This window comes from Paroedura picta, chromosome 3, assembly GCF_049243985.1.
Source record: "Paroedura picta isolate Pp20150507F chromosome 3, Ppicta_v3.0, whole genome shotgun sequence".
In the NCBI taxonomy this organism is placed as follows: domain Eukaryota; kingdom Metazoa; phylum Chordata; class Lepidosauria; order Squamata; family Gekkonidae; genus Paroedura; species Paroedura picta.
In genome coordinates, this window is record NC_135371.1 from 850,266 (window position 1) to 864,676 (window position 14,411).

General features: G+C 50.5%; 1 protein-coding gene across 1 annotated transcript; it reads left to right on the plus strand.

Annotated features, from left to right (window-relative positions):
* The first annotated feature begins 387 nt into the window (after window positions 1-387).
* On the plus strand, window positions 388-13,007 carry LOC143833798 (vomeronasal type-2 receptor 26-like). The gene is made up of 8 exons (XM_077330024.1): window positions 388-434; window positions 511-571; window positions 3,203-3,525; window positions 5,222-5,513; window positions 6,307-7,140; window positions 9,410-9,637; window positions 10,933-11,059; window positions 12,616-13,007. The coding sequence occupies exons 1-8, from the start codon at window positions 388-390 to the stop codon at window positions 13,005-13,007; spliced, it is 2,304 nt and encodes a 767-aa protein (XP_077186139.1).
* The last annotated feature ends 1,404 nt before the right edge of the window (window positions 13,008-14,411 follow it).

Below are 14,411 nucleotides of genomic sequence, written 5' to 3' on the forward strand. Positions count from 1 at the left end.
CAAGCCGGCCGAGGAAAACAAAACTTATCAATAGGCTTTGTTGGTGTCATTGCAATGCCTCCTAGGTTGGCCTCCATGACTAGCATCTGTCCTGATGTCTGCAGAGGGACTATTGATCTGTGGCGTGTCAGTGAGTCTACTTCCGAGAGATGTTTACCATCCCCCCCGGGATTAATCTTGCAAAACTAGAAAACGCCGTATTGAGGATCACATTCGACTTTTCATCTTGAGTGGAGGCTTGATATTCAGACCAGGCCTCCCTGCAATTCAAGGCCATCTTTATTATTCATCATGAGCTTTTTCTTAGTATTCAGATTAGGCCTCACAATGATAATGTAGCATTTGGGGAGGAAGATGCAGCCCAGCAGCCCAGCACTGGAGGCCAGGATGGAGAAGATCTGCACGGCTACCGTGTACTTCCCCTTCGTGCTCAGGTAGGCGGGCACAAACGACACCCAAACAGCGCAAAAGACCAGCATGCTGAAGGTGATCAGCTTGGCCTCGTTGAAGGCCCCGGCAGCTTCCTGCCCAGGAAAGCCAGTGTGAAAGAGATGGCAGCCAGGAGGCCCAGGTAGCCCAGGAAGCCATAAAACATGGCCAGAGAGCCTTCATTGCACTGCAGGGTGATCTGTCCAGGCTGGGAGTGCGTGTCGGACTCTGGGAAGGGGGGAGAGATGCCCAGCCAGATGGCACAGAGGCCAGCTTGGGCAGCAGAACAAGAAAGGACAACAGAGCTTGCCAGTCTGTTCCCCAGCCATGGCCTCATCCTGTTTCCTGGCTTGATGGAAATGAAGGCCATGACCACAGTGCTGAAGGCCGTTTGTCGGAGAAGGCAGGTCACTCTCCTTGGCTGGCCAATGAACAGAAAGGAGGAGAGAAAGGAAAGCAGGAGGGAGAACAGGAGAATGTAAGGGAGGTTCCGGTTGTTGGCTTTGACTATGGGGGTATCCATGTATTTAAGGAAGATGCCTAGAATTAAAACTGTGATTAAAGGCGGTGTTGGTCAGGCACTTATGAAAGAACCAAATCTGGATCCATCCAGCCCAACCAACTCCCGCCCCGTCTTGCCTTTCTGGGTAAGGAGGTTGAGTGGGCAAGGCGGTGGCAGAAACAGTGTGCTGGATACAACACTGGCCCTTGTTCCACTACAGCCCAGCTTCCGGCCTGGCCATGGTGTAGAAATGACTCTGGTGGCCCTCAGGGTGATATCCGGAGGGAACTGTATCCAGGCAGATGCGCCTTGATCTAGGCAGATCTCACAGCAGCGTTCATCACGTATGATCTTGGGTTGCTGGCCAAGCAGCTGGGGAGGTGGGGATACAAGGCCCAGCCCTCCACGGCTACAAATCTGAGCTGTTTCCCCAGGCCAACAGTTGAGGCCAGAAATCATACCAAAACTCTGGTCTGCCTGCTCGTAACATCTGGTCATTCTCCATCAAATTCTGCTTGTGGTATTATTTTATTGTTTACATATTTATTTTTACCTACCCTGAGCCTTTGGGATGGAATAGTTTATGACTTTATTATGATTATAGGATTATTGACAAAAAGGTTAATTGTTGCACCCTCAGTTGTGGCCTTGAAGAAGGGTTAAGGGCCTGCCGATGAAATGGCTTAATTCCAGCACCTGTTGAGACTGAACAGATGTTCTAACAGTCCTCTTAATCAGAGGTAGTCAACCTGTGGTCCTCCAGATGTTCATGGACTACAACTCCCAAGAGCATTTGCTGGCAGGGTCTCATGGGAACTGTCACCTCTTAACCTCCTTTTCAGGCTAAACAGGCACAGGGTCTGGGGGTGCTGTGAAGGTGGGCCTTGCTAAGGCTGTAGCGTCTGTTGTGAGGGAGTGCAGAGATGATAGTCTAGTTCAGAGGGTTGTGGGCGTGGCGTGAATCCGACCTGGCTGTCAGTCCCAGCTCTTCAATGGTACTTCCCACAGTGGCCATTTCCTCTCCCAATTCTTTCTGCACTCACTGGATTCAAGTGGGTCGCCGTGTTGGTCTGAAGCAGCACAACAAAACAAGATCAGAGTCCAGCGGCACTGAACGCTCACTGGTTTGCAGGTATCCTGGAGGGAGGAGTAGCACCTTCCCCTCCCAAAACTTGACATTAGATCTGACACTAGTTTGGCTTAGTTCCTGGCCCTCCCCCCCCCTCCAACGGCCGCTCAGCAAATCCTAGCAGACTGTGCTACTGGTCTCTGATTGTACAGAGCTTTAGCTCTCCCTGCCGACGTCTTCCAAAGGGTGTCAGGTCAACCTCACATGCCCCTGGCGTGACGCAGGGCGCAGCACGGGCTCATGGGACTGAGCAACACTTTGGCACGTCCTGCCTCCAGGCGAACCGCCAGGGGCTAGAAAGAACTGCTGGTCCACGCTGGCCACGCACCGCCTGGAACGCCCACAGTGACCAGCTCTTGAAAACATGTTTTCTCCTTCTCCGTGCGCAAAGCCAAGGAGTGTGGGTCTGGGTGCTGCAGCTTCTTTCCCTTATAATTATCTAAATCATCATGATTTATCCTTGGCCTGGCCAGAGCATTTCTCTGAAGTTCAGCTTTGTGACAAATAACATCAACACTGGAGAAAAGGCGAGGTTTTCAACCAAGAAGGAAAGCCTGTGGATGGGGCGTGGAGGGCTGTGGGGGGGCTCTGAACTCCCCTCTGAACGGAGAGCCTCCCTTGGCCAGGAAGTGGCCCTCAGTTAGTCCTCGGTCGGCTCTTTAGAGGTAGAGGATGGGTCTGCGTTTTGGGCCCTCTCTTATTTGCAAATGCTGGCATGCTGCTATGAGAGCCAGCGTGGGGGTGTGGGGCTAATAGCCGCCGCCTCTAATCTGGAGATCCAGGGTTCATTCCCCCCCCTCCACATGCAGCCAGATGAGTGACCTTGGGCCAGTCATGGTTCTCTCTTAGGGCTGTTTTCACAGGACAGTTCTCTCAGAGCTCTCTCAGCCCCACCTGCCTCACAGGGTGCCTGTGGTGGGGAGAGTAAAGGGAAAAGTGTTTGTGAGCTGCTTTGGGACTCCTTCAGGTAGTGAAAAGTGGGGTGTAAAACCCAAATCTCCTTCTCCTCCTCCTGAAGGGGGTTTGTAAATAGTATTAAAGATTTTTACTCTATTAAAAATGTAAATTTTCATGTACTGTTTTGTGGTAAATGACCTCCCAAATTTGTTTTCCCCTCCTCCCCCTCCTCCTTTTCCCTCCAGCCTGAAGCTTTCCCGCTTATTGCTCGGAAGGAGTCCTGCTCCGTCCCTCTCCCCAGCGGCTCCTTCTGTCGGCCTTCGGGAGCAGATGCCAGGGAAGGGGGTGGCGGTGCCAGCAAAGACCGGATGCTCCTGCCGCTGCTTCTGCCCCTCGTCGCCGGCCCGGTGGGGAGCGCCAGGTGCCCGTTTGCTCTGACGCTGGACAGGCTGGAGCCCTTCTCCTACTCCCGGCCGGGCAGCCACCTCGTGGTCGGCCTCGTCTCCGCTCTGCACCTCCGACTCCCTCCGCAGCCCTTCAGCAAGCCTCCCTTCGCCACGCGGTGGAAGTAAGCCAGTCCTTGGTGGAGCCTAGAGAGGGAGACGAGGGGTCCGAGCTCCGGGCCCCCTCCTTCTTGCAAAGGGCAGCAGGCGGCCCCGCCTCAGCGCCCTGCCCCCGAGTCCGTAAATACTGCGACGGGCCTTTGGCTGGCAGCAGAGTCCAGTGGGCAGCTGGGTAGGTCTGGAGAGGCAGAGCAAGTCTGAGTCGGGGTGGAAACTTCCCTGCAGCCAAATAAAGGGACTTTGGTGTAGCCCTGGTGTCGTGGTTAGGAATCTGCACTCCCCCACATGCAGCCAGCTGGGTGACCTTGGGCTCATCACGGCACTGATAAAACTGCTCTGACCGGGCAGTGATATCGGGGCTCTCTCAGCCTCACCCACCCCACAGGGTGTCTGTTGTGGGGAGAGGAAAGGGAAGGCGACTGTAAGCCGCTTTGAGCCTCCTTCGGGTGGAGAAAAGCGGCATATAAGAACCAAATCTTCTTCAGTAATCTCAGGGCTCTCTCAGCCTCCCCTCCCTCACAGGGTGTCTGTTGTGGGGAGAGGAAAGGGAAGGCGACTGTAAGCCGCTTTGAGCCTCCTTCGGGTGGAGAAAAGCGGCATATAAGAACCAAATCTTCTTCAGTAATCTCAGGGCTCTCTCAGCCTCCCCTCCCTCACAGGGTGTCTGTTGTGGGGAGAGGAAAGGGAAGGCGACTGTAAGCCGCTTTGAGCCTCCTTCGGGTGGAGAAAAGCGGCATATAAGAACCAAATCTTCTTCAGTAATCTCAGGGCTCTCTCAGCCTCACCTCCCTCACAGGGTGTCTGTTGTGGGGAGAGGAAAGGGAAGGCGACTGTAAGCCGCTTTGAGCCTCCTTCGGGTGGAGAAAAGCGGCATATAAGAACCAAATCTTCTTCAGTAATCTCAGGGCTCTCTCAGCCTCCCCTCCCTCACAGGGTGTCTGTTGTGGGGAGAGGAAAGGGAAGGTGATTGGAAGCCGCTTTGAGGCTCCTTCGGGTAGAAAAAAGCGGCATATAAGAACCAACTCTTCTTCTTCTTCAGTAATATCAGGGCTCTCTCAGCCTCCCCTCCCTCACAGGGTGTCTGTTGTGGGGAGAGGAAGGGAAGGCGAATGTAAGGTACTTTGAGCCTCTTTTGGGTAGAGAAAAGCAGCATATAAGAACCAACTCTTCTTCTCCTTCTTCTTCTTCTCCTCCTCCTCCTTCTTCACTGAAAGTAAGGGACTGGGAACCTGCCCTGGCACTCGATCCATGGCCAAAGCCCAGGGTCCTCCAGCAGGGCCAGAACTCCAGAAGCCCTCCCACCGTGGCCCCCCAAGCACCAAGACGACAGAGCCTGCCTGCCCCAGGCATAGGAGCGTAAGAGAAGCCATGATGGACTGGACTAATGGCCTATCCAGTCCAGCCCTCTGTCTCACTCAGTGGCCAAAATCCTTACCTTGCCAGCTCTGGTTGTCAGAATTTGGCTGCAACCAGATGGCACTTCTCTCCCCCCCCCCCCCCGAGGGATACAGTGTGGTGCTGCATCCAGGTGCCCCTCCCTGGCTGCCACACAGTCACCCCAGGCCCCCACAGGACATTTCTCTCTGTTGTCATCCCAGCAAAGAGCCTGTGCTGCTTCTGCCTGCTCCGGACTCAGCACGAGTGAGGCGTGAGTCCCTGGCTGGAGCCCTTTGCCACTGAGAGACGTCTATTCCGTTGCAGGGAAACAGAGATGAAATGGCACCTCCTGGCCTTCTCGCTGGCCATTCGGGAGCTCGGCCAGGACCCCCGGCTCTTGCCGGATAACGGCACCCTGGGCTATACCGTCTACGAGAACCTTTTCCACCCCAGGGTGACCTATGAGGCGGTGCTGGACCTGCTGTCCGCTGGCCGGGAGACCGTTCCCAACTACCGGTGCGGAAGACGGAACCACCTGGTGGCTGTTCTCGAAGCGTCTGAGTCCGACATCTTTCATGATGTTTCAGCCTTGTTGAGCATCTTCAAAATCCCTCAGGTATGAATCAGGGAAGAGGCATTTGGGACCAACTGGGGGAGGGGGGGACTGAGAGGAGTAACCAGCACACAAGAAGCCTGAGATCCAGTGAGATCTGGACACACAGAAGGGAAGACGAAGAGCCAGCCCCACTTTTCATCCCCCAAAGGAGTCCCAAACCAGCTTACAAACACCTTTTCCTCCCTCTCCCCACAACAGACACTCTGTGAGGCAGATGGGGCTGAGAGAGCTCTGAGAGAACTGGGAGTGACTGTGGAGGAGGAGCGGAGAATCAAACTCCATTCTGGGAGACAGCTCAGTGTAGTGATTAATAGCAGCAGGTTCTAATCTGGAAAGCTGGGTTTGATTCCCCACTCCTCCACATGCATCCAGCAGGTGGCCTTGTGCTAGTCACAGCCCTGATAGTCTGGTCAGAGTTCTCTGAGCCCCATATGCTTCACAGGGTATCTGTTGTGAGGGGAGGAAGGCAAGGAAATTGTAAGCTGCCTTGAGACTATTTGGGCAGTAAAAAGTGGAGTACAACCCCCCCCCTTCATCTTTGAGATTCGTGGTTAAGAGTGCCAGGTTCTAATATGGAGAACCAGGTTTGAATCCCCACTCTTCCTCCGCATGCAGCCAGCTGGGTGACCTTGGGTCAGTCACAGTTCTTTTAGAGCTCTCTCAACTTTGAAGGGTGCCCATCATGGGGAGAGGAAGTGAAGGTGATGAGAAGCCACAGAGAATCTTTTGGATAGTAAAAACTGGGATTCTTCTAAAATAAAGAAATTCAGACATCCTCCCCCCCCCCCATTAGGTCCTCCATGGCTCTTATTTAGCAGTTCTTCAGGATGAGACTCGGCTGCCTTCAGCCTACCAGATGTCCCCCGTAGAAGACGTCCAGTACCTGGGCATTGTCAAGCTGCTCCTGCATTTCCGATGGACGTGGGTCGGGCTCTTTGTCCAAGACAACGACTACGGGGAAAAGTTCAGGACCACCATGACGGCCTTCATGCTCCGTAGCGGCATTTGTCCGGCCTTCTCAGAGGTCATCTCAGAATTTGGCGTTATCTTGTCTGTTTGGTTGGAAGAGAGAATGCGCCGTATCTTCTCCTCCCTCCGTCAGGATCAAGTCAACGTGCTTGTTTTCTTTGGAGACATTCCGTCCATATTAGCCCTCGAAATATTTACAAGGGTTCTCCAACGTGGCACGGAGGTCTCTCTGGGTAAAGTTTGGATCACGACTCTTCTGCTGGACTCCCTTTGGAGCTTGGCCTGTTCTCAGGGTCCTGTTAGGTTCCCAAGGCATGGCTCTCTCTCCGTCTTAACACCGATAGAGGAAAGGAGGATGTACCACCACCTAGAAGCATGCGGCCCACTCATCGAGGAGTTTACAAAGAAAGCCTTTGACTTTCTCAATGCAAAGCCTGTTTCGTCTGTGAGGGGCCACCTGAGGTACAGGGAGAAAGGGAGGCTGGAGGCCAGGCCTTGGGAGCTCCTGAAATACCACCTGCCCGTGAGGGCCCACAAGGTTTACACTTCTGTCCTGGCGGTGGGCCAGGCATTATCTGCTGCGTACTCCTCCAGATCTGAGCAGACGGTGAGCGTCAGGGAGAGCAGGTGGGAGAGAGGACAAATACAGCCCTGGCAGGTAGGGGGTTCCTTCTGAATTAAGAATAACCAGTGCCTTTTCTTTGGAAGAATCATTGTGGGTGAAGATGGATGTGAAGATTTTGCAGAGCTTCTTAGTGGGGGGGGGGCATCCTTCTTGTGCTCCCCATGGTGAGCTTCCATCCCCCATTAATTCCAGCCCCCCCCCGGGTGCCCCATTGCCCATCCTTCTGAGGGAAGGGCCCCTGGACTCAGACTTGGTTCTGCTGCTTCAGAATCTATTTCCTCCCAGCAGGAAATGGCTCATGATTATTGCTTTGCTATAACTGTTCCTATTAATTGGTTTTGATGTGGTGTCCCCCCTTGCAAGCAAACTCGGGGCCGTTCACAACAGGCATGTGCATCATTTATAAAATCACAGTTAAAATATCCATACAAGTCCACCAGAAAGAATAGCTGCAACGGACGATGCTGTTATCCAGGGACATGGCTTTAAATGGCTTTAATAAGTTATTAATTATTTAAGGATGCTGTTGTTTCGCTTGATGTTGTTTACCACCCTGAGCCTGCCTGCCGGGGCATATAAGCCACCTCCCTCTCCATCTGAAATCGGGCTATAAAATCAACCCCAGAATTACTCTGACCCAAGTGGGCAGACCTGGAGTGGTCAAGAGGGTTGTTAGCTTAATTCTTTTTAAATTACTGCTTTGAATGTTTTACACGTACTTTGTATGTATGTTTTATTGATGTTAGCCACCCTAGGTTTATGTTAGGGAGAGGTGTGAATAAATAAAGTTATTATTATTAATTTATTATCCATCTCTCCCTAACATAATTAAAGCCATTTAAAGCCATATCCATATGATGATGATGATGATGATGATGATGATGATGATGAATAACAACAGTGCTCCTTGGTTTTTCCTCATTGGCTCATCATCAAGAAATATCATGTCCAGATCACGGGAGGTGATGGTACCGCTTTACTCTGCTCTGGTTTGACCTCCCTTGGAGTCCTGTGTTCAGTTTTGGGCCCCCAAGTTGAAGAGGGATGTTGACAAACTGGAGAGTGTCCAGAGGAGGGCAACAAAGAGGGTGAGGGGTTTGGAGACCAAGACATATGAGGAAAGGTTGGGGGAGCTTGGTCTGTTTAGCCTGGAGAGGAGAGGACTGAGAGGGGATCTGAGAACCATCTTCAAGTATTTAAAAGGCTGTCCTAGAGAAGATGGAGCAGAATTGTTTTCTGTTGCCCCAGACAGTCAGACCAAAACCTATGGGTTGAAATTAATTCTAAAGAATTTTTGGCTAACCCTCTGGAAGAAGTTCCTGACAGTCAGAGCGGTTCCTCAGTGGAACAGGCTTCCTCGGGAGGTGGTGGGTTCTCCTTCCTTAGAAGTTTTTAAACAGAGGCTAGATAGTCACCCGACAGAAAGGCTGATTCTGTGAATTTAGTTGTAGAGTAATTACACATTGTGATATTAATATTAGTCGACCCCTACAAATTTGGATATTATGTGACCCATTTGGGATTGAACTACATAAACCAAGACATTATAAGAGACTAAAATGTTAATGGTGATATTGAAAATGGGCTAGACCTGGGCATCTGTTTTGAAATTGTTTTGAACATTAAATCACTATCACCAACTTAAGACTTTTTTCTTCTTCTTTATTATGCCTGACGGGTCTCCACCTGTTGGATTCTGTGAATTTAGGCAGATTATAAGTGGCTGGGCAGAAGGGATGATGTCCCTGCTTGGTTAGTGTAGCCCTTCCTTGCATGCCCAGGGAAATGCCACTCACCACTTTGGAGTCAGGAGGCGAATTTCCTCTAGGTCAGACTGGCCAGGGATTCTGGTTGCTATTTTGGGGCAGGGGGCAGAACTGGGCATGAGAGTGGAGTCACTGTGGGTGGGCAGGTAGCGGTGAGTGTCCTGCATTCTGCAGGGGTTTGGACTAGATGACCCTGGAGGTCCCTTCCAACTCTATGAGTCTATGATCCGTACCTAATCCATTTTCTTTGGGTTCTAGTTTGGTGGGAGTGATGCCCTGGAGGTGAAGGGAGGGAGGCCAATGGACTTTCTTGGCTGCAAGCTTGTCCTGGCCTCATCCCACGGCCTGGTGAAAGAGCCATTTTATGTCCTTCCCCCAGGTCTCCACTGGCAGCTCCTTTCCCTTTAAGTAGCAAATAGAAGGACTAGGAAATTGATTGTTTAATTTTTCCTTTTAGAGTGTAATGGCATTTATATTTCCTATGTATATTTTATCATTATTCCTAAACAAACAAACATTTCCCCCTTGGATTGTAGCTTCATCGTTTCCTGAGACACCTCCAGTTTCACAATGTTTCCGTGGGGGGCGTGGACTCGGATGAGGAGGGGGAGCTGGCAGCTGACTTAGACATTGTGAACACTGTGGTATGGCACAATAGTTCCATCTGGCGGGTGAAAATTGGGAGCATAGAAAGGCAGGCGTCCGGGGAGATTAAATTCACCATGAATCAGAATGCTGTCGTGTGGCCAAGGTGGTACAAGCAGGTGAGAAGAGTCCACTAAATTCCATTCTACTTCTACTGATGTTTCCTTAGAGGAAACTTGAAATACCCACCATGTCTGTCTGTCTGTCTGTCTGTCTGTCTGTCTGTCTGTCTGTCTTTCTGTGTCCGTCCGTCCGTCCGTCCGTCCGTCCGTCCGTCCGTCCGTCCGTCCGTCCGTCCGTCCGTCCGTCCATCTATCTATCTATCTATCTATCTATCTATCTATCTATCTATCTATCTATCTATCTATCTATCTATCTATCTATCTATCTATCTATCTATCCTGCCCTTCATCAAGATACAATCAATAGATGAATAAAAAACATTCTAAATCCTAAAGTATGAATTTTTAATTTAATTGCGCGAAAGTTTTCTCCTTCTCCCAGTAAGAGGCCAGGAAGTTTCAGAGACTCAAAATGGGGTAGTGCTTAAGAGAGGCAGCTTTGAATCTGGTGAGCTGTGTTTGATTCCACAGGGTGTCACTATCTTTCAAAGAAAAACCCTCCATGTTATTCAAACACACAACTTTAAGGCACAAGAGGAGGGCAGAGAACAGTTCCCGTCGGCAGCAGAGGAGAGGACCCACAGTATTGGCTTTAAGCTACGTGGGGAACAGGACCGGCTACGGATCAGGAAAAAAATTAGTTCAGTCTTGGAAGGGGCTGCCTGAGGAGGTGGGGAGCTCCCCCTCACTGGCCGTCTCCAAGCAGCGGTTGGACAGATCCTTCTCCTGGATGCTTGAGGCTGACCCCGCATTGAGCAGGGGGTGGGACTAGATAGCCTCTATGGCTCCTTCCCACTCTAGAATTCAATTACTCTGAGATTAAATAATATAAGAGACAGAACAATTTAACTCTGTAGGCAGAAATTGTTCCACCTCCCAGGCCAAAGCACAGAGCTGCTAACAGTCTACCTGTACTTTACTGGGAAAGCAGGAGAATCCTGGAGGGCTCTCTTTCAACCTAAGAACGAATCCCCCCCTCGGGGGGGATACCATCCCTATCCTGAAGGCAAGACCTAGATCAAGAGTGGCCAAAATGTCCATGGACTACAATTCCCATGAGCCTCTGCCAGCCCCCGCCATGGAATTGTAGTCCAAGGATATCTGGTGAGCCAAAGTTAGGCCAGCCCTCCCCTTGATGAACCTGGGTGTCGCCAGGTTTATAAATGCTACCAAAACACACAGTAGGGAAAATGTGAGTCTTGTTATCAGCACTCAGGAAAGGAAATACAGCAGTTAATTAGATCTAATGTTTTAGAAAACTGCTAACTATAACTCCTTGTCGTTATGCTCAGGCGCTGCCGTCTTCCAAGTGCACCAAAACCTGCCCCCCTGGACACGTGAAGGTGGTCCTGGAAGGGCAGCCCATCTGCTGCTATGACTGTGCTCCATGCGCAGAAGGAACCATCTCCACGCAGGAAGGTGGGTGACGGGAGTAAAGGATTGGTTCAGGTGGGTCGCCATGATGGGCTGAAGCAGGAGCACCAAGTTGGAGTCCGGTGGCACCTTGGCCATCACATTTTTATTAAAGTTAGAAAAGAGGTAGAGCTGGCTTTTTTACTACCCAATGGAGTCCAAAAATGGCTTACAATCATCTACCCTTTCTCTCCCCACAACAGACACCCTGTGAGATTTGTGGGGCTGAGACAGCTCTGAGAGAACTGAGTGGTCCAAGGTCACTCATCTGATCACATGTGGAGGAGTGGGGAATTGAACCCGATTCTCTAGAGTAGGGGCTGCTGCTCTTAACCACTGTACCAAGCAGGTCCTTCTTCAGCATGCATGCACACAAAACCTTATTATTATAATTTGCAAAAGGACAACTCATCTGCTACCTGATTTGTGCCCCCTAGAAATATTCTCCCAATAGGAGATGGCCCTAAACCAGGTATGCCCCCCCCCCCGGTTGTTTAGTCCCAATCAGGAGGGAGCTCTCAGCCTAGAAGAGCTAATAAGGAATTAGCTCTCTGCTTCCAACTTCCTGCCAGTTTCAGAAGCAAAATCCCAAAAATTACAAAAAAAGCAGGGCACAAATATCCAGCTCTTCTTCTCTTCTTCTTCTGGGTGGTAATAGAAAAAGTTGGAACTGTGACTTACAAATTGATTCATGTGCCAGTGAGCCTTTTTTCTTCCGAAATGATTGCATGTAACCAGCGCTTTGACTCAATCCCATGTTGGTCTTCATTGGATGGTCACAAATCAAGTTCGGCCCTGTTCCTGCGAGCTTTGTACAGAAAACATTTCTCCATGACTGATGTCATTCCTGGGCCTGGTGCCTGAGATCCTGTCACAAATTACATATAGTCATTCCAGTTTCTACCATGCATGATGGTCTCCAATACAATCCCTCTCTTTGGCACTTGAGTGAAACAAGAGGATTTTATATGCAGTATGATAACAGGTTATCTTATAGATACAATCTACATGTTGGAACTAAAGAAGTCTCTTTTTCTTCTCAGATGATGAACTTTGCAGGAAGTGCCCAGAGGACCACTATCCAAACAAGGGCAGAACTCAGTGTTTCCCCAGGATTATAACTTTCTTGTCCCATGAAGAACCTTTGGGGATCATTCTGGCTTTCTTTGCCCTGTTTTGGTCTATACTCACAGGTTTAATAATAGGAATCTTCATTAAATACCTGGACACTCCTATAGTCAAAGCCAACAACCGGGACCTAACCTACATTCTCCTGGTCTCCCTCCTGTTTTCCTTTCTCTCCTCCTTTCTCTTCATCGGCCAGCCAAGGAGGGTGACCTGCCTTCTCCGACAAACGGCCTTCAGCACCATCTTCTCCGTTGCCGTCTCTTCTGTGTTGGCCAAGACCATCACTGTGGTCATGGCCTTCATGGCCACCCAGCCAGGAAACAGGATGAAGAGGTGGCTGGGGAAGAGTTTGGCCAATTTCATCATAATTTCTTGTTCTACTGTCCAAGCTGGTCTCTGTGTCATCTGGCTAGGGACCTCCCCACCCTTCCCAGAGTTTAACCTGCACTCCCAGCCTGGACAGATCACCCTGCAGTGCAATGAAGGGTCCGTGGCCATGTTTTATGGCTCCCTTGGCTACATGGGCCTCCTGGCTGCCATCTCCTTCGTGGTGGCTTTCCTGGCCAGGAAGCTGCCCGGGGCCTTCAACGAGGCCAAGCTGATCTCCTTCAGCATGCTTGTGTTTTGCAGTGTTTGGGTGTCCTTTGTGCCCGCCTACCTGAGCACGAAGGGGAAGCACATGGTGGCCGTGCAGATCTTCTCCATCCTGGCCTCTGGGGCTGGCCTCTTGGGCTGCATCTTTTTCCCCAAATGCTACATTATTGTTGTGAGGTCTGATCTGAATACCAAGGTGCATCTAATGACAAAAAAAGGAACTGAGTTTTAGTAGATTTAATGTTTTGCAATATTGTGTCTAACATACCATTATCTCAATGGCAGTACACAGCGAAATGTAACAATGCAGAATTCTTGTAACAACATGTTCACATACAAATACAATTTAAAAATGTGTAGATTAAATTGATGAGTGCAGTTAACACTCCAAGAACGTTTAAATTTTCTTATGCTGGCGCAGTGCCTAGCAAAATGGCAAATTCTCAGCGTACAACAAATGAGCTTTGCTGACTTAATGTTGTGTTTGCTTGAGGAGATTCTTGAGATTAGTGAAGCACCAAAATCAGAATACTGGATGGGAGATACACTGATGCGTAGCTGTGTGCAGACCGTGTGCTGCGGCAGTAAAGGAGGCAAATGCAGTCTTGGGCTGTATCAACAGAGGCATCCCATCAGAATCACAAGATGCCATAGACCTGTTGTATGCTGCACTGGTCCTCACCTGGATGTCTTTGCTCAATTCTGGAGGCCCCACTTAAAAAAGAACGTGGTCAAAGGAGAGGGTTCAGAGCAGAGGGGCAAGAAGCATCCAGGGCCTCCTGGGGACCAAGCCCTGAGAGGAAGGGCCGAGGGACCAGGGAATGTTCAGCCTGGGGAGGGGGGGGGCGGGTGAGAGAGGACACGATTGCTGTCTTTAATAATTTTAAAGGTTTCACTTAGAGGAGAGCAGGCAACAGAGGACCCACAGTAATTGGTTTGAACTATTTGCAGTACAGTGCCAACTAGCTGTTGGGGGTGGGGGATTCAACGTCAGGAAGCGGTGAGCTCCCCCTCACTGGTGGTCTTTTAGCAATGGCTAGACAGGTATCAGAGCCTCTTGTGGTGCAGAGTGGTAAGGCAGCCGTCTGACAGCTTTGCCCATGAGGCTGGGAGTTCAATCCCAGCAGCCGGCTCAAGGTTGACTCAGCCTTACATCCTTCCGAGGTCGGTAAAATGAGTACCCAGCTTGCTGGGGGGTAAACGGTAATGACTGGGGAAGGCACTGGCAAACCACCCCGTACTGAGTCTGCCATGAAAACGCTAGAGGGTGTCACCCCAAGGGTCAGACATGACTCGGTGCTTGCACAGGGGATACCTTTACCTTTACTAGACAGGTATCAAGGGATGCTTTAGGCTTATCCAGCACTGAGCAGGGGGTGGGACTAGATGGCCTCTGTGGCCCCTTCCAGCTCTAGGATTCTATGATTTTAAGTTCTCATAGGGAATGTGAAGAAATGCCCTTTTGCTTGAAGATTTCTTATTTAGCCTTTTAAACCACCCTTCTCCCTCTTCTTTGGGAAGAGCCAGGCTGGGGAGAGGGGAGTTAGCTCAGTTGCTCAACTGTATTCAGCTGCAAGAGCCACAAGCAGAAGAGCCTCTTGTGGCGCAGAGTAGTAAGGCAGCAGACATGCTGTCT